The 25,808-nt window shown below is 38.7% G+C and overlaps 5 protein-coding genes across 7 annotated transcripts in view; 3 read left to right on the top strand and 2 right to left on the bottom strand.

Annotated features, from left to right (window-relative positions):
- LOC144664404 (intraflagellar transport protein 81 homolog) overlaps positions 1-19,896 on the top strand; it is a 117,768-nt gene extending 97,872 nt beyond the window's left edge. The window contains exon 24 of one of the 2 annotated variants that reach the window (XR_013572804.1): positions 19,870-19,896. The gene's annotated coding sequence lies outside the window, so the exon portion shown is untranslated. Of the gene's footprint in view, positions 1-15,883; positions 15,899-19,869 lie in introns of those variants that run through there. The other variant, XR_013572805.1, reaches the window with a different exon arrangement.
- Positions 1,683-4,486, bottom strand: LOC144662912 (esterase E4-like). Its single transcript, XM_078523847.1, has one exon. The coding sequence runs from the start codon at positions 4,282-4,284 to the stop codon at positions 2,449-2,451; it is 1,836 nt and encodes a 611-aa protein (XP_078379973.1). The 5' UTR covers positions 4,285-4,486; the 3' UTR covers positions 1,683-2,448.
- LOC144662499 (para-nitrobenzyl esterase-like) lies at positions 4,701-7,883 on the top strand. Its single transcript, XM_078523312.1, has one exon. The coding sequence runs from the start codon at positions 4,943-4,945 to the stop codon at positions 6,749-6,751; it is 1,809 nt and encodes a 602-aa protein (XP_078379438.1). The 5' UTR covers positions 4,701-4,942; the 3' UTR covers positions 6,752-7,883.
- LOC144662500 (alpha-1B adrenergic receptor-like) lies at positions 8,119-9,411 on the bottom strand. The gene has a single exon (XM_078523313.1). The coding sequence runs from the start codon at positions 9,208-9,210 to the stop codon at positions 8,281-8,283; it is 930 nt and encodes a 309-aa protein (XP_078379439.1). The 5' UTR covers positions 9,211-9,411; the 3' UTR covers positions 8,119-8,280.
- Positions 12,285-25,339, top strand: LOC144664416 (glycine receptor subunit alpha-4-like). 2 transcript variants are annotated; one of them, XM_078525531.1, is made up of 11 exons: positions 12,285-12,485; positions 16,570-16,707; positions 18,054-18,178; positions 18,863-19,014; positions 19,501-19,571; positions 20,221-20,441; positions 20,938-21,020; positions 21,530-21,673; positions 22,165-22,268; positions 22,832-23,101; positions 23,562-25,339. In XM_078525531.1, exons 3-11 carry the CDS (start codon positions 18,081-18,083, stop codon positions 23,946-23,948), a joined length of 1,530 nt encoding a protein of 509 aa, XP_078381657.1. In that variant the 5' UTR covers positions 12,285-12,485; positions 16,570-16,707; positions 18,054-18,080; the 3' UTR covers positions 23,949-25,339. The 2 variants fall into 2 exon arrangements, with proteins under 2 accessions (XP_078381657.1, XP_078381656.1); XM_078525530.1 differs by lacking the exon at positions 12,285-12,485 and having other exon boundaries at positions 16,154-16,707.
- The last annotated feature ends 469 nt before the right edge of the window (positions 25,340-25,808 follow it).

Below are 25,808 nucleotides of genomic sequence, written 5' to 3' on the forward strand. Positions count from 1 at the left end.
AACATTGTACTGTAGTTACTGTAAAATCATTGTGACGAACGGCGATGTGAAGTTGATTGTTAAAAACATGATATTGAGGCTGTTAACAGGATTTTCTTTGGGGTGTCCGCTTACCGGAGCTTAAAAAACAAAGAAAAGGTCTTAGTCGTAATCTCTAAAAGTGTCCGCGGCCGCTTACGGGAATGTCCGCTTACGAGAATGTAAAAATACAAAGTTTGTATGGGAGTTAAAACGGGGTTTCAACCAAGGTGGCCGTAAGTAGAGCTGTCACTGTATTAAACAAAACAATTATTGCAGAAAATCGTCCGATTTTAGCACAAACTGCACCGTATCAGGCGATAATTGTTAACTGTGCGAAAGTAAAGCATGTAAAATTTGTTGTTCTGGGTTGTTTGCTCTCAAAATACGATCCCCACGGAAGAGTGGGTTTGAATGTGTTCTGTTTGTAGCGGAGTTCCACAGCGGCCCGAAGGGCCGCAGAGCGGAGCCCCATAGCCATAGAAAATCTACAGAAATAGGAAAACCATGAACTTGAGTTTTCATGGTCATCTTGGCTAGCGGCATGGCTAGCGGGCGCGTACGACGTACGTACGTCGTGCACTCTAAAAAAAGATTAACCCAGGAGCCTGGTTAACCCTAACCTCTTTGATACTGGGCATCCAAGTAATGGTTTTGACAGCTGTCAGTACAAGATGTCCGCTGACCAGTATCACGTGACCATATTGCGGGCTCAGGTGTATATATCATTAAGGTCACGTGTTTTTTAAGTTGACCGCTGACGGGAAAATGGTTTTTCTATTTGATTGCGGGCTCAAGTCCTAATTTTTCCCCCTGTTTTATGGTCAGTGAATTCAGATATTTAAATAAAGGGCAAAGTAAATTACCCGGGAGCTCCGCTTTTAGGCTTGGCTAAATCTATTTAATAGTTTGGATTGGTGGGGGTCGTTGGAGTGGTGGTGGTGGTGGGGGGGGGGGGGGGGGGGTGAAGGTGATCCTATCCTTTTTTACTGCCTTGGTTTCTCTGGTTTCCCTGGAACTGTTTTCTGTTCACTGTTTCAAATTACCAGATCAATGATCTTAATTATGAACTTTATTATTGGTTATCTCATCCCCAGATCTTTTTCACCTGAGAGTGGGAAGATCTGAGTACGAGATTGTATTTTGATGTCCACTTGTTAAAAACCAGGTCCGCAATGGGTAAGTACTTTTGTGTCATGTACAGAAACCAATTTCGTTTGGTCTTTCCTGGTGTTGCGAGAACTGCTGTTGGTTAGTAACTTGTTATGGAGTTGGTATTGTTTAAAGAAAATGTCACATTTAACCATGTCCAAAACTGATTTTCTGAAGAAGTTGGTTTGCTGTGGAGCTGTTTTATGAAACCTACTAAATAACACCACCACCCTTTGACAAAGTAAATAGAAAAGTAAATGTTGCTAAAACAGAAGTTAGTGAATGCGTGACATACTGTAAACTACAGGCCCCAGTTGTTCAAAAGGTGGATAACACTATCCGCCAGATAAATGGTTCTCCAGTGGAAGCATGGTATGTTTTGTTAGCATTTATACACTGGGTAGCGATATATTCAGTGGATAGCATTATCCACCTTTTGAACAACTGGGCCCAGAACTATAGGACTGTGTGTACACAAGTGTAAAATGCAGCGAGATTGCCATATGGATGTTGTTTGAGCGACAAGAATACAATTCTTTGATTGCAAAAATCTGTGTTCACTGGGGTACTGTGATTTTATTGGGTGGGTAACATCAACACAAGCCTTTTGTTTTTCCTACAGCTAACTGACAAATATTATTTACAGCTTATCTTAGTCACCTGATTTGAATATAAATGATATATCATAATTACTCATAATAATAATAATATTAATAATATATTTCTTAAAATTATAATTACTACTAATACTACTACTACAGTGTAGTAGTATTAAATAATAAAAATCGTTCAGAAGCAATTTAACATCTGTATGGTTCACCACCGGTTTCTGCAACTGAAGTCTCGAGGTGTGCCATCTCAATAGCTGTTACTTCAAAATCATATTAATTGAGTTAGGTGCAGGCACATGAGCTGAGCAGCATTTGAACAAGGGAAAAATTGGGGTTTATTGTGGCATTAGCCAACAGTCTACAATATTATTTGACTGTTTTGACAACTGTGACTGTTTGACTATTTTTAATAGCAATGTTTTCACAGCCCCATGAGCTTGTTGTTGCCTCTCTTTTTGCCCTAGCGACAACAAAACTGCTAGCTACTACATTGTAGTATTTGCCATTTTTTTTGTAGTAAATTAGCTGGTGTTCAGAGACCCCAAATGAATAGTCAGTCATTGTATAGTATCTGTGGTATTAACCGAATTTTTTTGCAGTAAATTAGGCGCTTTTGAGGGACCCCCAAAGTCCCCCTCCTGAATGGTCAGTCATTGTATAGTTATTTTTAGTTTATCCATGCATATGGGAAGAATCCATTATCAAGCCAAAATTCACACTCTTCCTTGTGGTATCCATCCTCATCGAGAACCTTCACACCATTGTCTGTGAAGAGTGCAGTGTTTTCAGGGTATTCTTTCCAAGAAGTATCTTTTAATTCATCATGAATAAATTTACTAAATTCTTTCCTGAGATCCGTCATAAATCTCAGATCTTTTGACGAGGGAGTGTAATTGAATGCAGTCGGAAAACCAAACAGTGCAACAAGGTCCCACATATGGACGGCAAATGTGGCTGGAAATCCAATCAAATTTATTGGTGATGAAGGCGAATTCGTGACCACGTATCTGTACACCAGACTATTAAAACCTCTAGATGCATTTAGAGCAAAAACATTGTTAGGACAATTAACGCGTATATCAGAGGACATAGATGTATATGCAAACTGAAGACGTGCTGAGGACCCATCAGGCATAGTTTTGTTATACATGCTCAACACTTCACTGACATTGTTACCAACAAATGGAAACAGTTTTTCCTTAACATAGCTAATATAATCTTCCCACGTGGTATTGGCAAAGTTCTTTACAGGCTGAATATTGATCTCTTGTGCTGTTGTTCCAATGATCAATGGCACATCATTTGCTTCCCCTGCCATTATAGCATTTAAAGGAGGCTTTGGCACAACATGTTTGTCAACTACAGCAACTGCCCCGTCAAACAGGCCTTTGGTTGGTAAATCCATTAGATCTGCCATGGCCCAGTAAGGATACACATCCCATGGAACTGCAACCTCTATTTGTTCTGGACTTAATTTGTACAAGCATTCTCTCTCGGCAACTGAGCTGTTTCGCACACACTTGGAGTTTTTGACTAAAATTTCGTTGTCAAGAGCCGCATCTTCCCATGACTTGTTAAAGATCACTGAGCCACTCATTAGAATCGCTCGATGGAAAAGTCCTGCTGCGCCAGGTGAGGCAAGTAGTGCCAGCTCGGATGTACCACCTGAGCTTTGGCCAATCAGAGTCACAGATTCCGGGTCACCTCCGAATTTCTTGATATTTGCTTGTACCCACTTTAATGCTAATATTTGATCCATAAATCCATAGTTTCCTGAAGTTTTTGAGGGTGAGATTTCTGCTAACGACTTCAAGGCCAGGAAACCAAATGCATTAAGTCTGTAATTGAAAGAAACACCCACTATATTCATTTTGCAAACCATCTCAGGGGGTGGGTGAAGTCCATTCCAGTCCCCCGAGGAATACATTAAAAATCCACCATGAATATAAACTAAAACAGGCAGTAATTTTTCACTGGGTCTTTTCTTTGGAGTCCATACATTAATAAACAAGCAATCTTCACTGCCAATGACCTTGCTTGGGTCTTTTGTATGCAGCACATCTGGCTGAGCACACATACTTCCAAATTCACTTGCATTCAAAGTTCCATTCCAACATTTATTCATATGTTCATCGCAAGGAACTGGAGCCTTCCAACGTTGATTTCCAATTGGTGGTTTTGCGTAAGGAATGCCTTTGAACACAATGGCGTTACCTTCAAGATTCCCATGCACCACACCGGCGTGAATTTTGACTTCGATCTGTTGAGACTCGTCCGAAACAATTTCTTCATATTCCTTCACCTTTCGCGAGAAATAATAGTAAAGAAGGCCTGTGAGGATAGCAACAAACGCAATGGCTATAAAAGCCAGTGTTATCTTCCTTTTCCTTCGTTGCTTGGATAAACGCGCGCCGGTGTTATTGAAAAGAATGCCATCTCGTTCCTCCATTTCGGTTTCCTCTTGCTGTGGGATGAAGGGCCTTGTTTCCTGCGATCTTCCCATATCTGCTTCTTCAGATCACTTGCTAGTTTTCTAAATCGCATCTGGCTTATGATGTTAACAACATACCGTTCAAGAAGACCGCAAAAGTATAAAACAGGGGAATAAACAAATTTACGCAGTACGTGAACGTTCGTGCGCCGTCACGTGTCTCGTGACAATCTGTCACGTCAGTCACGAATCCTCAACGCGCGCGCGAAGCGGAAATTCCGCGCGCATCACAGGCTTCCCAAGCTCAAAATTCGTCTTTTTGATGTGTTTTTGAGAGCCCTTCGGGCGGCCGACACTACATACGTAGTGTATGCGACAGCTTGTGTATATAAAGAAATGTATGGGAAAATTACGGGTTCTCTAAAATCGGGTAAATAACTATATATTTTGAAATAAAGTTTACCTACCTCAAATGTGTCGCTTACTTGTGTCTTGTGCCGAATTTGGAACCATTCCGACGCCATTTCGCGAAGTTATTATTAGAAGGAGAGACAACGACGACGTTACTCATAAATTTAAATATTCAAGCGATTTAGTTGACCGCGTAATTATTGATCCCTTGCAGTTATGCATGAATAAACAACAAAGGTATAAAAGCGTCAACTAAGACAAAGAACTTTGCACTTTGTAATCGCAACGCCATCTTGGTTGACATGATCAGTTGGCGAAGATGACTTATCGAGCAAGCTCAAATGCCAGCACAAATTTAACAAATCCTCTCTTATCCATGAGTGAAGATGAGTCTGATTTGGAAGAATTTTTTTCATCAAGACCATCTTCAATGAAAAAGAAGAAGAAAATTATTGCAATAACAGTCGTTTCACTTGTGGTTCTTGCCATCGTTGGGGGAATTGTATTTTACTTCGTGTCCAGAAAATCAACGAAACAGCCTCAAGAAATTCAACTTGAAATACAAGGCGGTGCGGTACGTGGGCAATACGAAGGGGACGCGGCAGTTTTCAAGGGGATTCCGTACGCGGTGCCGCCAATCGGCGGAAGACGCTGGAAGCCCCCAGAACCTTGTGATGTAAACAAATGTTGGAATGGAACTCTGGATGCGAGCAAATTTGGAAGCATCTGTGTTCAACAAGATACTAATAACCCTAAAGACCCAAGCAGAGTCATTGGAAGTGAAGACTGTTTGTTTGTGAACTTATGGACGCCAAAAGAAAGATCAACAGAAGAATTGCTGCCCGTTCTAGTTTATATTCATGGAGGTTACCTATTGTATTCATCTGGGAATTGGAAAGGAATACATCCTTCGCCCGAAATGGTTTCTGAAATGAAAATTGTTGGTGTTTCTTTCAATTACAGACTAAATGCATTTGGTTTCCTAGCCTTGAAGTCGTTAGCAGACAGTTCGACGTCAAAAACCTCAGGAAACTATGGATTTATGGATCAAATATTAGCATTAAAGTGGGTGCAAGAAAATATTAAGAAATTTGGAGGTGACCCAGAATCTGTGACTCTGATTGGACAAAGCTCTGGCGGTACATCCGAGATTGCGCTGCTTGCCTCGCCTAGTGCTGCTGGACTTTTCCATGGAGCGATTGTAATGAGCGCCTCGGCCGTTTTTAACAAGTCATGGGAAGATGCGGCTCGTGACAACAAGATCTTCGTGAACAACTCCAAGTGTGAGAGAAGCAGCCCAGCAGCGGAGAGAAAATGTTTGTACAAGTTGAGTCCCAAGCAAATACAGGACGCCATTCCATGGGACGTGTACCCATTCTGGCGCATGGCAGATCTAATGGGTCTTCCAACAAAAAACCGGTTTGACGGGGCTGTGGCAGTGGTGGACAAAACTGTCGTGTCAGACCCACCTCTCGTTGCCATGGCAACTGGAAAAGCTCATGATGTACCCCTGATTATTGGAACAACAGCTCAAGAAATTGACATTCAGCCTGTAATATTGTTCACAAACTCGAGCTATGGAGTTTACCGAAAACATGTCGAGGAAAAACTGCGTCCTTTTCTAGGAGACGATATAGGCAAGGTGCTAAGCATGTATAACGAAAGCTTGGTCAGAGGAGAATCTTTTCAGTTTGCCTACTCGTCCTTGGTTTCTGATCTAAGAGAAACTTGTCCGAACAATGCCCTGGCTCTAAATGCATCGAAGGGCTTCAAGAGTTCTGTTTACAGATACGTCGTGACTAACAGGCCATCGGCGCCTATAAATCTAGTTGGCTTCCCTGCCACGTTTGCGTGTCACATGTGGGACCAGGTAGCATTTTTCGGTTTTCCTACTGAGCTTAATTACAAGCCTTCTGAAAAGGATAAGAAGTTCATGAAGGATCTCAGAAGAGAACTTGGCGAATTCATTCATAAGGGAACTGTTAAAGAACAATCTTGGAGGGAGTACCCAGAAAGTACCGCTCTTTTTACTGATAGTGGAGTCAGTGTTCCCAAAGAAGAATATCACAAAAGGCAATGCGACTTCTGGCTGGGCCGAGGGTTTTTCTCTTATGGATGGATCAATTAATTAAATTAATTAATTAATTAATTAGAGCAGCTTCAATTGAGTGTCGAAAGTAATTTGCATTTGCTTTGTTTTGCATTACTACGCTTAGTGAATAGCTAGAAAACTCGCGCCACTTTCTTAACCAATCAAAATAAAGTAAAGCTTAAACCAATCGTCACTCACTCGCACACGTTTTCCTCCGCTTCGTGCCGGCTACATGTATTTGCTTCGGGTTTTGATTGGTTCACTGGATTGTTTGTGTCCTTTGTGATTGGACAGAGTGATTACTTTGGTTTTGGTTTTACGACGATCAATCGAAAATAGTTTAATTAATTAATTAATTAATTAGTTAAAATTAATTTACAACCAGGTAACGTTAGGAGTACGCCTATGAAATTGTAAACGTGCATGCATTGGTTTTTCGCCTGTTTGCCTTTCGCCAGCCTGTTGTTCAGCCATTCAATAGACCTTTAATTCCCAAGTGATGAAAAACTATTTTCTCTTTGCAGCATCAATGCATTGTAAAGCAAATACGTGATGAGATGAAATAGATTCATAAGCTGTGAATATTGTCTTGATGCACCACGAAATTTCTCAGAGCTAATATTTAACGATTTTGTTTCAAGTGTGTGGCAATTGCAAGGGAATTTGAGTTTACGAATTTGGCAGATCTGGGACTGAAAGCTAGTGTTAAATTATATAAAGTAAATAAATGGTATAAGTGGAGACAGGAAAGTAATAACTTTAACGCCATACCAGTGTAAAACCCATGTATGCAGGCAAAGACAGTTATGTTTATAATAATAGCCGCAGTAAAAGCACGTTTTATTGACTGACAAAATTCCAAATAATAATGAATATTGAAGAGACGCAACCAACATATCGTTATTAGTCGCCAAGAACGATTAAAACAATTTCCTTTCGTGGTATTAGGGGAAGCACGTTGTAAATGTAGGAATTAACTTGTCTAAATAAGTCACATAAAAATTAAAATTGTTGTTCAATCGACACATTTTAAAATGACACTGCTATATATGAAGTTTATTCACCTGCTAGGATTAATGACGGAAAATCTAGATTCCTCATTGAGTCCGGAATTAACGGCACTTCTAGCCTATCGGAAATAATAAACAAGCTTTTATTAAAAATAAAGAGCTTTATATTAGTGGTTGCTTTTTGTCGTGTAAATGTCTGCTCAATATACAATTAAATATTAATAGAGAGGGGCATTTGAAATTATGAATCAGCCAAGTCACATGAAAATAAAACAGAAGTGGATTTTTTTAAAATTACACTGCGTTGCTAAAATGTAACAAAACACAACACTTTTTTTCTTGGTTTATCACATAATATTAGCAACGAGGGAATCTTTAGATACTGGGAGGGTGTCGGAAGGGGTAATCATGACAGTAAAAGTTGTAGATGGGAGAAGGGCGGCCAAAAGAACTTAATAGTAAATTACTCCATGGAGTTATGTTCGAAATTAGGTGTCAGCTTTTGCTAAAATAATTCTTTTTTTTCGGTAATTGTTTGCCACAAGATGGTCCTTGTCAGCAGCGAAAGATAGAGCGTAAAATCCGCTTGGAACTTTCCCTGAAGTCTTTGCTGCTAAAGAAATAGATGACAGGATTCACTGCAGAGTTGGTCAAACCAATCGTTACTGCCCATATATAGAATGAATTCACATGCTGCTCCGGGTCGCTGACAAGAACATACCCGTATGGAACCCAACTGAGTGTAAAAACTGTAATGACGACAGCGATTGTCTTGGCAGCACGCTTCTCAGATTCCCGCCTTTTTTTCGACATAGCAGTCCTCGTATCAAAAACGCGCCCTGCACCAGGTGAATTCGTGCCATTCTTGTCTTCTTTTTCAAATTGCGATTCTGTTAACGTCATCGCGTTGTTCACTTTGAAATGTGCCCTCGTTCGCAGAAAGAGAATTCCATAACTGGTTAATATAACGCAGTAACAACCAGCGAGTCCGATAAGGATTAATATAGATGACAGCCTGGTCCCTTTTCCTGCCATAAAACCTGTAATTCCCAGGAAAGATGGCACTCCCCACATTATCACTAACATGACAAGAATTTTTTGTCGTGTTAAAACTTGTCGTTGACTGAACGGCCAAGCGATTGCTAACAATCGTTCCACACTCATAAAAGCGAGGTTCATGAGCGAAGCTCCGCAAGTGATATACGCCGCTAAGCGAAATGCATCTCGTAAGCTTTGTTTGCAAACACCTGTCATTCGTTCTAAAGTCAGAATAGCTTCCATAGGTTGAACACAAAGGTTAACCAGAAGATCTGCGACAGAAAGACTGCAAATAAAGTAGCACCATGCCTTGTGAAGCCGAGGACTTGAAAAAACAGTAACACAGACCAAAATGTTGCCAAAACTGCCGAACAGAGCGGACAGAATATTGACGGAAAACGCGGCAATCCCTTCCAATTCACGTATTGCGCAACTTGTGTTGAACATGGTTTTAAAGTTATTAAAACGTTCTTGAAATTAGACTCGTAAGCAACCAAGGCTTTTAGTTCAAGATTTCGCGTTCAGTCATTTAAACCAATGTGTTGGCATCGAGCGTGACGAATGGATCGAGGATAAACGGACAATTAATAAAGCGTATTCTAAAAAGAAAAACCTTTTGACATTGACCAAGACTCTAAACGTTGTCAAATAAATTGGCACGGAATAGCATAGAATCACATTAAACGTTTATATTTCTGTGAGACTGTTTGTTTATGGAAATTGTTTCAAGACTATCTCAATTGTCGGTTGTAATTATTTCCGTGTCTCTGTTTATTTAAGTTATTTCTAAAAAAGACTTAAAAGAAAGGAATACTGGAAAAAGATAAATTATGCCACCTTTTGCCTTAAGTTAACCTGTTCAATTTATTTTGGCCTTATTTTTAGTTCAGCGTTACAGTTAGTTTTAGTAAGATTAATTTAATTGTCGACCGCTGTAGAATTTTGAAAAATGAAAAGGAGATGCGAATTTAGTTTCTTTGTAAACATTAATTTACCCAGAAGCTTTAAATGTTGCTTCAGGAAACCTATATATTTGTTTTAGTTGATTGTGATGGCAGAAATTTGTTTAGTGGTGTTTTGTTTCTGTCTTAAAGGAAATTTCCATTTCATCTGCTGTCTTATAATCGGTCTCGAGTCACGTTCAATGAAAATTAGTAGCAAATAATTTTTTCACAAATAGAATGGACAATAAAACAAAGTAAAATATTTGTGAATATAGAGAGATATGAGTTTTGTTGTGGCTAAGTTGCAGGGTTTAAAATAAAACCAAAATTAAGGTATCAAAAATACGTTTAATTTGCAACAAAAAATGTTACTTAGTATTATAATAAAAAGGACAAGTTAGCAATAGGTAGTTTGTCCGGGTTTTTTGCAATTGTGAATAATACGACTTCTGGAAATCAACCTGCTCAAATAAAGCAAATTTAAAAGCTACACGAATAAGACCTGATCTACACAGATCTTGATAGAGCAGTTTTCAGTTGAGTGCAAAATGACGTAAAACCAAAATCAAAGTAGTTGCTCAGACCAATCACAAGGGACACTTACAATTTAGTAAACTAAACAAAACTCAAAGTAATTACATGTTGTCGTCACGAAGCGCGCAAAAAAACGTGCGTGAATAAACTCACAATTGGTTTTGGTTTTACTTTTAATTGGCTGAGAAAGTGGCGCGATATTTTTGAGCCAATCAATGAGCGTAGTAATGCAAAACCAAAGTAAAAGCAAATTTCTTTCGACACTCAAGTGAAAACTGCTCTATTAAAGAACTTAAGATAAAATTAGTTCTTTTCCATTGTATGTGCAACAAATGGACTTAAAGTGATTTTCACTTGATTCTACAAAACTGCCGTGCTCTAAATATAGTAGTGAGAAAAGTAAAACTGTTAACTGAAGACATCCGGCAAAGGTTTTTTGCTGGACGAACTTGAGGGCAATTTAGATCTGCAAGAGCAATACAAGAAATTCGCTCTTAATTTTTTTCATAGGCCTGGTTTTAACTGATTTTCTCAATAGATTTTCTCATGGACTTTGACAGGGTTGCTGCAGTTTGTTGTCACGTGATTTTACCAGACCAATCAGTATCCAGTAGCTATTGACCAATCATAACTCTCTGAGCATCTTGGTCAATATTTATCAGTCGACCAACCGCTTACTGTGAAGCCTGCAGGCTTGGAGAAAAACGACCATCAATTGGCAGTTATTGACTGGGCCGGAGACTGTTTCAGTTTGATATCGAGATTATACGGACCAATGAGAGCACGCAACGGTCGACGTACGTACGTACGACGCGTGGGCAGTTCCCATCAAACAGACCAAAACTGCATCCTCATCCCCAGAGCTCTTCTCTTTTTCGCAATGTCAAGAGAGCAAAGATCTGGGATCAAAAATGTGTTTGTGCAGAGTTCTCCACTGCTTCGCGTCTTGCGCAGTCGAGAAAACAAAGGTTTGGGGTCGAGATTAGCCAAAACGGCTGCTGTCGAATGAACAAATATTTATGAAATCCTCTGTGCTTCCTCTATACTTCCAAGCCAAGAACTAATAATTTTACTGAAAAATTATCCTTTTAGGCCGAATATGGTAAAGAATTCATAATTGTCCTCCATTAGTTTTTTTGTTTGGTTTGCCGCCATATTTTTATAACCTGCACATTTCACTCAATTCGCTGCAATGAAACCGGAAGTTACGTGAGAACTCCGATGCAGTGAGATCAGTACTTACTGTCCATTAATAAAAACTGAAAAAAATATAAAAAGAAACTGTTCTATATTATATTGTTTTCCAGCTTGAAGGTGTAAGCATTTATCAACCAAGACGAAATACCGTTCAATAATAGAATAAACTATTTTGATGGGTATTTTTCATTATTATTTTCTGAATCTCACCCCTTGCGCAAGTCAATTTTCCCGCCCTCGCCTTGAGTGACGTCAACCCTGCAATGTACTGTTATGACGACAACATAACTTCATTATTACGTTTGCATTGAACGGCGCCAAATATGGAAAGGCTTGCGTCTTTATGTATTTTTTATCGCCCGGGGTCCGGGAAAATTTCGGTCAACATGAAAGAAAGATATTGTCAATATTACTTTGCCCTTTACAGGGATTAATAATTAATTAAACGAACCAAAAATTATATCCATTTCCTCCCAATAAAAAATCACGAATTTTTTGAATATTTATTAAAATGTTTGAATGTATCGACGTACAGTTGACACAAAATGATGTCGAATCAAAAATTCAACACCGCCAACGTTTTTTTTAACGCCTAACGCTCCGGTAGTACCTGTCATTACTGTATTTTGATTACGTTTTACATCTTATGAATAATATAAGGTAAAATAACTTTCTCCACAGCCAATGGTTGTTGTTAAAACTATACTAGTGGGATCTCTGCATGCAGAATAAATTCAAAACATTTTCATTTATATGGCTGTGAGACGCAGCTGATAACGAAAATAACTCTATGGGAAATTTACGGTCAAAAGAAGCGAATATTATGGATTCATGGAAACTGGCGGTGTATTTTTCTCCTGCAGTGCTAAAGCAAATTTTCAAAATTCGTGTTTTGATAATATTTGGTTTCTGTTGAAAAGCCTAGGTTCGCTTTTTCAGGCCTTCAATAAGTTATAAATTGGCCAAAGGCTGAAACAGCAGTGATCTGTCCTGCACTAGTTGGTACTCGTCCCAGTGTGAAGAAGCCAAAGAGCCACAATAAAAAAGGTAAATTATCTTTTTTTTTTGCCAAATGCAATTCAGTTTAATTGCAGCTGATAGCGGACGGGTTATTTTTGTGTCACGCGGTTACTGAGATTTATAACTAAAACCACTCGCGTCCCGTTTGAAGGTTGGTATCTACACTTCATTACCGTCTTTTTTCAGCACATTTTTCGACTGTTATAAAAGCAAACTTTGCGACAACAACAATAAGATTAGTCTTTTTCAGGTCAGTACTAACTCTTTCAGACAGGATATGACGAAATTAGGAAATTAGAAATTTGGACGGTAGTTTTCACTTAGTCGAATGTAATTGTACGCTTAGAGCGTAATTAATGGTTCAAGGTAACTTCTAGTACATGAAAACTCAACGAGAATGATTCATTTTACAATTCGTACTATTGGATTCAATCAAGATAGATTATTAACAACTACACTCTGGCTAACTTAAGTTAAAGCACTGAGTGACAGTTTGTATATTTGACTAAAAAGGAATCGGTGGCTTAAGATAATGTATGAGTTTTTAGCACATAGTATTTCAATGCTTTACAATAATATTTCAATAATGTTAAAAAATGTACCAAATCCATTTTATCAATACAGGTTTTTTTAATTTTCTACATAAGATTTGCACTGAGAAACCCATACACGAAGATCATTTTTATTAGAACTTTCGTTTGCGCCATCTTCGCTCGTTTTAACCGTTTTCTTCGGCACGACCAGATTCGGCCTGCATCTCAATTGTTTAGATAATGCATACAGTTATGATAATGACATTTGTTCAAGCTGTAATTTACCAGTATCCCACCGACGTTACATAACAGGACATCGCTTGGGCTTTGTTTTGTTTATGAAGCGGTGGGAAGAATCTTTGAGCATGTTTATTTTTGTTGATGACAAAAATTAATTGTTTGGCTTTTTTTGATTTGTATACCTTTTTGACGGTCCGATGTTAATTAAAAACTAATATTTCAACCGGTATGAATAAAATATCAACAACCCCGCAAAAATATAAACAAAAGCATGACGTGAATACGGTTTTATTTTTCGGTAAGTAATATATATATATATATATATTTTTTTTTTTGGGGGGGGGGGGGGGGGATAGAATTTATTTCCGATTGACAGAAAAGAACTGACCTCAGTTATCAAAGAGTAAACACTTCATGAAGTGAATAAATTCAGTACCGGAACGTGCTTTTAAACGCGCAGAAATTCGTTATGGTGAGGTTTTTTGGGGTGACTCTCCAAAAAAATTATGCGTTTTTTTTCTATTACAGGGCTCAAGCTTTTTAATTTAATTGGTGAGAAAAACTCGTGCGACGTACCTCAGCAAATCGCATCAAACATGCTTTTTTTAAACCAATGGGAAGCAAAATCAAAACTTGACTTCATTAGGCTTACGCGCGGTTTTCCCGCGCTTGCATTACCACGGGTTACATGTTTTCCCGCGCAATGACGCTTGCTGCACGCTTTTACTAGTTACTGTGAGTTCTGATTGGGTCATTGTATTATTACGTTGGTTGTGATTGGCCAGGTGTGGGCCCGATGTGATCACTTTGGTAACTTTCAACAATCAATTTGGAATCGTTTTATCATCAAGACTGAGAAAATTACGTATACGTTCGGGGAAGTCTAATAGAGTGAATCAGTAATCATAGAGTATGCTTTCCAGAGATTTGTTAGTTTAAGAATTATCGGAAAGCTTTTGCCAGTTGTAAAGGTCCCTAGAGTTCAAGGTTATTTTAAATCAGGTACACTAACTACGCTAAATTGAATATCAGCAGACTCAAAATTGTAATTTTCCCTTGTGCCCTTACAATACGTCAGCCCTTGGTAAGAGTCTTAGTGTACGAACCTTGTGTTCTCTCTCTTCTTCAGTTCAAACCGTTCATAGGAATTACATGTAAGCAAAGTTCTTCAAGATATTTCCATAGTGGGGAAGGGTTTTGGTTTCTTTTCCTCTGTAGAGTTGTAACAATGTTTCGAAAATCGTTGCCTTTATCTTTAAGACTTGAACTCACATCTTTAATTTTTAACGTGTTGTAAGGGACCGATCGTTTACGTCCCAAGGGGGGGGTGGTTTTGAGGGGGGGGGGGGGGTTCTAACAGCCCCTTGGGGGGTAGTTCAATGAGAAACGTGGGGGGCAAATTTATGACACAGCCGGCACACAGGTAGAAACAAAAAAAAAGGAATTCTCGCTGGCGGTTCTGTGTTCTCATAACAGGTCATAATTACCATACGGAAGGACCAGAATGCAGGAACTGCTAAGCTCAGATTGGGGAGTGCCCCGGACCCCTTTCACCTTCCTGAGTTCATGGAGTCCGTACTGTGAAACAGTTTCCCTAAAAAAAAATACCGATGGTGAACACTACCAAAACGTCAGCACACTGCAACTGTTGTTAGCGGAGTCCAGAACAGCGACCGCGAACAGTGTGTTACGGTATGGTTGAGTGTGTGGTGGAAGTTTTGTGAGTACAGTGAAGAGAGAATGGCACATATGATTACCTCGATCAGTAAACGTAGCAGGATGTTATTGGCATCAACAAAAAAAAAATCTGAAGGAAGGAGAGTATGGCCTGGTCGAGGGGGGGGGGTACATTTAAATAAGAATACGAAGGGGGGGTTATTTTTTATGATTAAATTTTTTTGGGGGTTCGTTGAAACACTACCTTTTTGAAAAACCACCGCCCCCCCCCCCCGGGACGTAATAAACGATCGGTCCCTAAATTCAGTTCAGGCCGTAACTCCACATGCTTTGTTAGCAATTCTTTTCTCCTATGTCTTTTTGGACCAATAAACCCGGTGTATTGGCAAGGACTATGCGAGCATGGATTTGTGATTTTCATAAATCATTCCTAAATAACAAATCTTTCAATAGTCACTTGAAATTTTTGTTTACGTTATCAATCAGTCGCCGCTATTTCATTAAAACAACTGAAAAATAACAGTTTTTGTTTAAGAGTCTGACCCCCCACTTTGCATTGCGTGCCTGTTTTGTTTGAGCGGGAGGACCACAAAACTATTGTACATGATGGCAAACAGAGATACAAACTGAGAGGAGATAGACTTGTTTCAGCACAGATCGCGATGGAAACAGATTTCTTCTCGGTCGCTCTCACTGGTTTTGGGGGCCCCAAAAATGGCGGAGAAAAAGGTGAGTTCTGTGTACGCGTGTGAATGCTAGAAACAAGTCTTATCGCTTCTTATAGCTTCCACAGTTGTATCTCGAACGATCGCTGGAAGAAGCGTACGGACGATAGTTTTTGTGGGCGTCGCGCTCGAACAACAACAGGCGCGCAATGAAAGTGGGTGGGTCAGATTCTTTAAGTGTGTCGTGGTGTACTGTGGAAATTTCTCACGTTATAAAAGTTAAATATAGATCGCATTTATTAGCATAGAGCAGTTTTCAATTGAGTGTCGTAAAACCAAAACCAAAGCAATACTCTGGCCAATCACAAAGGACACGGACAATCCAGTAAACCAATCAAAACTCGAAGCAAAACATGTAGCGGCACGAAGCGCGGGAAAACGTGCGGAGCGGCACGATTGTTTTGTTACTCCTGAGGCGAGAAAGTGGCGCGAGATTTTAAGCCAATCACTAAGCGTAGTAATGCAAAACCAAGCAAACGCAATAACTTTCGACACTCAAGTGAAAACCGCTCTAATCTATAATAACATGTGCCACGCACTTCAGTTCAATTTCTGTGCCAAACCGCAACAGGTATTACAAGTTATTGTGGAGAATAGAATAAAAAACAAAATAAAACGCGAATTGAGTTAGTAAGATAAACAAGCATAATCACACTTTTATAAAGTTTTAAGTTGCAAAAATTGAAAATTTAAATTAGTTGTAAAGGTGTAAGGCAGAAAACGCTCAAATGAAGAGTTAACTTCTAAGTAATATTTTCCTCAGAGGAAATATGCGTTTTGTCTACCGCCTGCAATAACCTGCACGATGTTGAGATAACCAGTTATCTATTATTTACTAAATAACACCTCAAGTGCATGTCTAATTAACAAATGAAACACTTTTTTTCATGAACTGAATGTCACGGCAATTCTCTCGTTATCTGTAATTTATTGCAGGAGGAGCAGATTTTTCCTTACCCAGGCCATCAGAGGGAATAAATTATGTCGGTTTGGAAGCAAAGGGCGAAGGAAAACTTGATGTGAGTTAGTTGAACTTCAAAGGACATCATTTAGCAGTCTTTAAAAATGGCAAAGGTAAGTTTTGGAAACATGCTACATGAAATTGCAACCGGAACAAAATAAGTAAGTGAAATGTGGCCAAAACTCCCACAAATCTTAAAGATTATGGGTTAGGGAAGAAAGCATATGGCTGACGACTTGAGACTAATGCATTGAAAGTGTTTTCGTAGTCGTTTGTATAAGACATTGATTTCGCAATACCGTATACATGGATGCTTTCCAAGTCTTCCAATTTGTCTGGGGATCAATATTTTAGAATCTTTTCAAAGAAATAATAGGGAAACAAATTAAATTAGGTGTAGGTCGATGAGAGCTTCGTCTCTCTTTACAAAAAAGTGAGGCTTCTAATTCGAAAAGAGTTATGTATCTAGAGTCATTCTAGATACAAAAAGGATTATAATTAGATTTTGAAGGAAATGTTATGCTGTATCTGCGGGCAAGTGAAAGAAACCATTATATTTATCAAATTGGAATCCATAAGGTATATTTTATGCTCCTTTAAGCAACGTTTTAGATTTACGGCTCTGTCAGTACACTTGTCTGCAATGTTTCGTAGCTTTTGCCTGGCAATTTTGTTGCGCCGTTGTGAGAGAACTTGCACGCAGTGACGCAGTATGTTCACACCGCCGAGGTAACGCTTTAAAATTTCGTTGCAGCGTCACCGCAAAATATCGTTACGAAAAAGGGAACTTGAATCTTTTTCGTGTAGCACTTGGCTCCCCTCGTGTAACATGTGTCGCAACAAAATCTGATTGCCAGGCACGTTGCGTGAAAAATTGATAGCACCACACCATTAAAAAAGTGACGTGTTGAAATACGATGTAAATACTAAAACTTTAGACATTTTTGGGCTTCTTGCACTGAGAGGACTTGGTAGCACCCCAGAAACAACTTAATTAGAAAACCATAACATGCCTACCAGACCAGGGTCGGGTTGTTCAAAGCAGGATTAAGCTAATCCAGGATTTCAGTTTTTTAACTTTTCACTGAGGTTTTCTGTTTTTATTTTCTGTCCTCTAGTTTTGACGTCGACTTATCTCAAACTCCACAAAACATAAGCAATATAAAACAGTTTTACATTCAGCTCCCTCTTAACGGACACCTCTATAAGACGGGCACCTCCATAAGACGGGCACCTGCAGGTGACGGTTCCTGCCGTTTTTCAGCCATTTCACTGTAACTAAACTCCCTATAAGACGGACACCTCTCTAAGACAGACAGTTGGAGCCGGTCCCGAAGGTGTCCGTTTTAGAGAGAGTTGACTGTATACAAAAGAAATTGAACCCTCGGACAACTAGACAAGACTGAGGTGACTCTAGGACCATGAGTAATAGAACTGGTTTTCTTTGTTGTTAAAACAGGTTCCACGGCATCCCAGCTGATCATTGATGGAGGTGTTAGCGGGTTTAAAGTGTGGAGCAAGCAATGTGATCTTACTTTTGGTCTTTCCATTCCTGTGGAAAACAGAAGCAGCGACAATATCAACGTTAGTAACACATTCTTTAATTAATGGTGAAAAATCTTCATCGTCATTACGTGCAGGCTACACAGCAAAATAGTCAGGGTTACATTACTTCCTCCCATCTCCTACTTACGCACTTCTAAAGCAATTTAATTCATACTTGGTTTAATGTTTTGATACTTGTAAATGATTTATTGACAGTTGTCATACATTAGCTTTCCAACTTGTTGTTCCTATAGAACGAACACCAATGCATTTTTCAACCACAAAATTCGAATCTTAAGCCGATTTCGAAATATTGAGCGCTTTCCTCTAGTACGGAGATACCAGTTGCTCTGGTGAAAAATCAAATGGAACGGTCCTACCCACTGGAAAATTTTCGGAAAATGGAATACCTTCAGAGGTTTTTACCGGAATGCTCGGAATATTACTGTGCCATTTTGGTTTGCACGATCACCATGCTCCTCGATGAAATACGCGGCTGTTCCTGGGGAAATGAAATGGAGCGGACCTTTCCACTGCGAAGTTTTCAAATGGTACACAGTCGTACTGTGCCATTATTTTGTTGAAAAATAGTACTGTTCCATTTGCCAGAAAAATCTCACCGATTTTTCACACAAATTAAAAACGCTCATGGATTTTTCTATTTGACTGATATTTATATTTCTTGAGCGCTTACATTTATTTTTTCTTTTTGTCCCTTGTCAGGAACCCAGAGTATTGCTTTCATGCTGATCGCGAAGGTTCCTCTCACTTACAGCCTTTTAAAAATGAATCATGGCAGACAACCTCGCTTGGAGAGCTTCTTCAGCAGATGCTACAGTGCTATGACTCACGAGTTCGAGTCGAACACGGCGGAAGTAAGTAACAATAAGCTAATACAGTACAGCCCCAAATTCTTTAACATAGTACCCCCTTCCCCCTTCCTAAGCTAAGGTGATAGGTATGTAAAGTCTTCAGGCCCACTAATACCGTCGCCAAGCTTCAGTTCTGTAGCATGAGGCGGCTAATTGTTAATTTCCTTAGGGAGAAGGAGACCCCCCCCCCCCACAAGTCACCTCCCGCTATCCAACAACAATTACAGATACCCACCGCTGGTGGAAGGAGAGCAGGGGTACTCACAACTAAACTACCCACCCCTTGGTTGGAGAGAAACCCTTCAAAGTAAAGTATCTTGGCAAAGAAATATATTATTGTACAGTAGTATTTTTAGGGAAACAAAACAGAGCTAACTCTTTTACACAAGGGCTCAAACCCAAGATGGTAATCCATGAGACGCGGTTTTTGAACAGCGTGATTATATACCATCAGGATATCAACAGTTGTAATATATTTTCCTGTTATAGGAGGTGATCCCACGACGGTGACCGTTAGTTTGTATATTTTGTCCATCGGGAATTTCCAAGTTCGAGACATGGTAAGAGAACTGAGCCCTGCATATAATAATCAAACGCATCGCCTCAATAGAATGCTAGAGTACTCTAAATACCTCTGGAAACAAATTAAACTTGCTTTAGTGCACTAATTTTTGAGCTGAATATTTCCTTTCATAATACAAACGGAGTTTAACTTAATTTCATTTGAGTTCGCAGATATGTCATTGTAATTTTTATGCTGCGTTCCTGAATGCTTTACCTATCTATGGCTTGTTCTAGTAGTGATTGTATTTAGTTTGGAAACGTTGCTCACGTCTTACCGGAATTGATCGATTAGAGCGATTTTCTATTGAGTGTCACAAAACCAAAACCAAAGTAATCACTAGCTTTGGCCAATGAGAAAGGACACAGACAATCCAAAATTATCCAATAAACAAATAAAAACTCGAAGCAAATACATGTAGCCGGCACGAAGCGCGGGAAAACGTGCGCGAGCGAGTCACGATTAGTTTTGGTTTTACTTCTGATTGGTTGAGAAAGTTGCCCGAACTTTTTAAACCAATCCCTTAGCAAAACCAAAGCTAACGCGAATTACTGACATTCTACATTCAAGTGAAAGTCGCTCTGAAAAGAATACTAACACAAAGTGATTACCAGGTTTTGATTGAATTCTTACTCCTATCATTTTAGGATTTTCAGTTGTCCTTTTACTTCAGACAACAATGGCAAGATTCCCGGTTAGCGTATAAGAACCATTTTCATGAAAGCAAAATCACTTTGGGCGGAGCAATCCTGGAACAGTTATGGCTTCCTCAGACGTATTTTGTCAACAAGAAAGGCTCTAGCAGCAGTGTGGACGCAAATTTTTTCGTGCGAATTTTTCCCGATGGAAACCTCCTTGTAATTACCAAGTAAGTTTACGACAGATTTTGAACTTCCGTGTAATGAAGCTTGACTGAAATTTTTGTTTAAGCGTATACAGGGTACCATTACATAGGAGATTTCGTCCTGTCCCTATCTGTTTTAGGCGTGCATATGAAGTTGTTCTGATTGGCCAGCCAGAGATGATTTACAAAAAACAAATCCAAAATAAGAGGCATAAACAGATTTTTTGTGCTTAAAACTAAATCGAAAAGGACTATCGCGGAGAACTGGGGCAAGTTCTCTTGTGTTATGGTCTCTTGAGAGGAAATGTTACCTTGAAGACAATTTGCAAAGAAAAAATCCGTTCTTAGCAAAATTGTAGAGTTGCAAAACTCCCCCCATTCGGCTTCTAACTTCCCGACGACTTTCCAAAGATTGCCGTCAGTGTCCCGTTCGGAATATAAAATAATTGAAATTTGGGAGGATTTGTTTTCGACTACATCAGAAAATAATCTAAATTGTTGTCATTTTGATCTTCTTTAGAAACACACTTACCATGGATTGCTACATGGATTTAAGGAACTTTCCATTTGATGTCCAGAAGTGTAACTTGACAATAGAGAGCTGTAAGTTTAAGAATCAATAACTTTCTTTCGATTTCAGTCTGTTTCAATCCAATGGCTAAGAGAAGTCAAGCAATTCTTTAGTGCAAGGCGCTTCAGTAAATCCGAGTTCTATAAAATGGAGAGACCAGAAGCATTGCTACTCCCCCCAGAGGGGGGGGGCTTCTTCATCACAGGTGACCCCCCCCCCCCCTGGTATTTTGTCAGGTCGTCGTAACAGTTTTTTGCTACCCATTTATAGAGAGGCCCTGTGAGAAAGTGTCTTGCCCAAGAACACAACACAATGACCCCGGCCGTGACTCATCATCATCATCATATATATTTTAACTCGGACCACTTGATCCGGATTGTCCAGTACACTAACCATTAGGCCACTGCGCCTCCTCCTCCTCCTCCTCCTCATCATCATCATCATCATCATTTCCGCGCCTCTTACCACTCAGCTTAGCTTATTATACATTGGGAGGCAGCGTGGTGGGGTGTGGTCCTTTATTTTGTTTTTATCTTTTAAGTTGGCTTCACCACCAAAGATGTAGTCTACAAGTGGATTTCATCGGACAGTACTCAAGCGGTGGAAAAGGATCCAAGTCTCACCACATCAGAGTTTGACATCGGTCCTATAAGAATATTTGAATCTGCTACAATGTATAAAACGGGTAAGTAAAAACAGCTTATGGCTAATTTTTTTAATATCTTTTATTAGGAAGCCTTCATTCACTATACAGTGGCAGAAGGTCTAACTAAGATAAAAATACTTAATAAGAATATACAATAAAACGAAAAATATCTAAAAATTAAAAACTATTCTACAAAAAAACAAACTATTTCTACAAAAGAAAGAATTAACTAAAAAACCTACTTAGAACGCTACGCTTAAAATTTACAAAATTAAGCTGCGATTTTCACTCCCAAAATGATAAGCAATAAATCGTATACTCATTGCATTATGCTGGTGTGACTGTTTTCGAAGTACTTGTGAATCCTGGCGTTTTGTCTGATTGGATAATAAAACTCAGAAACTCTTCGAGCGCGTTAACGAAGAGGAATTGGCGGCCAGGCATACATCACAGAACCAGAATCAAAAGATTTAGTAAAATGAGGCTGCTCAAATATTTACATTCGCTTTAACATTTGTTTGTTTGTTTAGGGATGTTTTCTGGCTTAAAAATGGAACTGAACTTCAAAAGAAGATCTGTTTATTACTTGATACAGATCTATATTCCAAGTGGCATGATAGTAGTTCTCTCGTGGGTGAGTTTTATCCTTAATATGATCCAATCTCAAATAAATAAAAGCAATCATCACAATAAAATAAAGCATAGACATTCACATAATTTAGTCGTTAAAGCATTAAAGAGATTTCGCATGTTAAGTTATCATTTGGAATATTCTCTGGCGTTTCTTCGTATGAAAACAGTGTAAGTTATATTAAATCTTTGGAGTGTATTATGCCTACAAGTTGATGTGTATACATGTTTGTATCAATAAAAATCTAGCTGTTGCTTAACCTCTCCCAAAGGATTCGCTCAGCTTCGTGCATTTGAGTAGATCTATAACGATTGTTACTTTTAAAATTTTTTTAATGTCTCCAATTCGATTAGCTTTACAGCTTAACACTCGGACACGTAATAAAGTTCATACATTCGTGCCAAAAACTGCAAAAATAATCTTTCCTGTACAGACTGTTCCACAAATGCAAAACATATGTCTGCTGATTATCTCTGAATAGTGGACTCCTTATTCAAGGAGAATTGCATGTAGTATTCCTGACGATGTTTTTACTTAATTTTCTATTTCGTCACACATTTCCACAGATATCTTTCTGGATCGATAATCAGTCGATTCCCGCCCGAACAGCGCTTGGTATTACCACAGTGCTCGCCATGACAACGCTGTTATTTGGTGTCCAGTCCTCTCTCCCTAGTGTGCCGTATATCAAGGCCGTGGATTTATTCATGATTGTATCGTTTGCTAACGTCTTCGCTGCACTGGTGGAGTTTGCGGTTGTGAACTATACAAGCATGCGCGAAAAGGAGAGGAAGCAAGTGAAAGACTCAAAACCATCCAAAAAGAAATACACTGTAGTAAGTAAATCTCATATTCACAGACACTAAATTCATGAAGAATTGATGGCTTTGAAAATTTTATACGGGTATTGTTAAAACGCTTACTGACACAAGTCTTCGTTTTGCAGCTTCGAGTTTGATGTTTCCCCCTGTTTGTTACAACTTGCATGTTTTGTCACGTTTAGCACTGGTTGCATGTTTTCCCGCGTTTATCGCAGGTTGCATGCTTCTCGCGTTTATCGCCTTTTGTTTCCCGCGCTTGTCACTGGTTGAGTGTGTTGCCGCGTTTGCCATCCATTGCAGGTTTTGCCGCGTTTACCACTTGTTACATTTTTTGCTTTTAATTTGATTGGCTATTTCACTCACTTTGCTGCCGTTATGATTGTGCCAGTTATGTTCTAGTTTTAGTTTTATGAAAGGAAATGGCAAAAACCTTAACTAATATCCTCTTTTGCTAATATGCCTTTTCCGTCAACAGAACCCTGACATTGTTATGCTAAGCTTCCGCAATTTGTCTTACGAAAATGAAGGCGGAAACGAACATCATTTACAAAATGGCGTTACCCACAATGGAGTCATCAATAACATTGACAATAATAACTCTCATCACAAGCCGGACGCACCAGTCAGCAATGGCACTATTGGTGAACATGATTCATGTGACGAAACGTATTTGTCACGTGATTACCCACATGTCCAAGAACCTTCGTCCAATCGTTCAAAAAAGTGCCGCTGGCGATGTAAAATCACAGCCAATGCTATCGATGCTTGGTCACGCATTCTCTTTCCGTTAGCGTATGGACTTTTTATCGTGGCTTACTGGATTATTTATTCATCAGCAACACGGACGATGGAGGGAAATTAATGACAGGCGTGGGACTGATGTATGATGTGTAAATTACCTTAGTATCGCAAGTATTTACGCTGGGACGAACGAATAATGGCCTAGGGAGTTTGTGGGTACTACAAAAATTTACATCAATGAAATTACATGTAAATAAACAAAATGACATATTTTAAAAAGGCTAGCCACATCACTTGTACCTAGTTTTCAATTCGTTTCTCTAAATTCATAAGAGAAATTAAGGACAGGAACGTTCCAGGCTTGTCAATTGAAGAAAGGTAAGATACCAATGCTACATTTATTTACAGTTGGAATTCTACGGAAACTTGTTGATACACTTTGACTACCAAGATGTAATCTAATCAGGAGGTCACCTTATGGACTAATGCTGTTTTCATGGGAAGCCTTATTTCGAAATTACTCCTAAAATTAAAAACCTGACCGTGACAAAATAAAAATGAATAAGAAATCTTCATAGAATAACGATTTTAGTTTCGCTTTCTAAGAAAAATAATAACCAGAAAATTCCATAACTAAAATATTTGTATTTACCATTCTCCAAACAAGCAAAAATCAAATTAAATACATTCTCGATGCTCATTTTATCCAATATTTTCTTAAGAAAAAACTATAATTCGCATGTTCGTAAGTTTTTGAGAGTCTACAGCAAAGTTGAAATTTGTAAAGGTATACAAGAGTTTTATAGGAAAGTATTAGTGAGTACGCCCTCATTAGCAAGTTTTCGAATATGAAGACCTGGTCAGATGAATCATGATGGAGCATGTCTAGTAATTATTTAGCAACCTTTTCACCCCCCCCCCCCCGTTAATTAGGAATGTTGCCTCGTGATGTGATCGTTTGGCCACGTCGTTGTAATATATTTACACCAAATCACAGATTCGACATGTTAGTTGCATTCATTTGCGCTAATTGCCCAGCCCTTGTGCAACACACTTTACAACATGTCAATGTTGGATCTGGTAATAGTCTTCGCGCGTTTCCCAAAGTATAAGTTTATAGAGTTTAAATATAAAAATTCAGTGACTTTGCATTTGCTACTTTAACGAGACATTAAACAATAATGCTGATAGCTGTCTTGTGACGAGAAAAAGTGAAAACCTACAAGGCCACCCCGGGGTTACTTTTACCTCCGTTTCAAGATGAGGCTGGGTGGAAAACCTTTCAAATGGAATGATAGTTTGGTTTGCGTGTTCATTCAAATGGAAATCAAATTCATTCTCAAACAAAAGGTTTTGCACAAGGCCTCAGGTTGAAGCCGAGGCAACAAAAAATGGCCGATTCTTTAGTAATGCAACCCTGAAACGTAGCTTGCTGTAAATAATAGGCATCTATTGCACTAATGAATAAAACTAGTAAACAAAGTTTTGATATAAATAAAATATGAATTACGATCAGCTGTTTTTTGTGTGTGGATATTCTTTCAGTTCAGCAAAGGCTACAAACTCTATTAAATCTCTATCTTTATTTCCTCTACTTTTGGCATAAGATCTTAGATATAAATTAAACAGTCTTTATTTTATCTTTGTTAAATTCTTTAAATTTTACATATTACTTTTTCTATCTTCATGGTATTGCATACCAATATATATTATTACTTGCATTTTTAAAATGGAATTTGTAAAACATACCTAAGAAAATGTTTCTCACAATAGACTAATATAACACAAACTAATATTTATGGTGTTTTCGTTCACGTGAAGCGTTCTAAGTCATTTTTCTTATTACTTTACAAATTGAAGAAAAACCTTAAAAGAATAGTTTTCTAACATAGAAAAACAACAAAGGAGTAATAAAAACGCAAAAAGTAATCAGGGATTGTTTCGACTGACGAAGATTTCGACGGATTTATATGAATAACAA

The sequence above is a fragment of the Oculina patagonica genome, chromosome 8, assembly GCF_052425735.1.
Source record: "Oculina patagonica isolate OP01 chromosome 8, crgOcupat, whole genome shotgun sequence".
Classification (NCBI taxonomy): Eukaryota; Metazoa; Cnidaria; class Anthozoa; order Scleractinia; family Oculinidae; genus Oculina; species Oculina patagonica.

Excerpts from the sequence above, each read along its gene's own strand:
- LOC144664416 (XM_078525531.1), top strand. The coding sequence starts at position 18,081 with ATGGAGGTGTTAGCGGGTTTAAAGTGTGGAGCAAGCAATGTGATCTTA. Across the intron at positions 21,021-21,529 it reads TAACTTGACAATAGAGAGCT|TTGGCTTCACCACCAAAGAT; the intron begins GTAAGTTTAAGA and ends TTATCTTTTAAG. Across the intron at positions 23,102-23,561 it reads CCAAAAAGAAATACACTGTA|AACCCTGACATTGTTATGCT; the intron begins GTAAGTAAATCT and ends TTCCGTCAACAG.
- LOC144662499 (XM_078523312.1), top strand. The coding sequence starts at position 4,943 with ATGACTTATCGAGCAAGCTCAAATGCCAGCACAAATTTAACAAATCCT.
- LOC144662912 (XM_078523847.1), bottom strand. The coding sequence starts at position 4,284 with ATGGGAAGATCGCAGGAAACAAGGCCCTTCATCCCACAGCAAGAGGAA.
- LOC144662500 (XM_078523313.1), bottom strand. The coding sequence starts at position 9,210 with ATGTTCAACACAAGTTGCGCAATACGTGAATTGGAAGGGATTGCCGCG.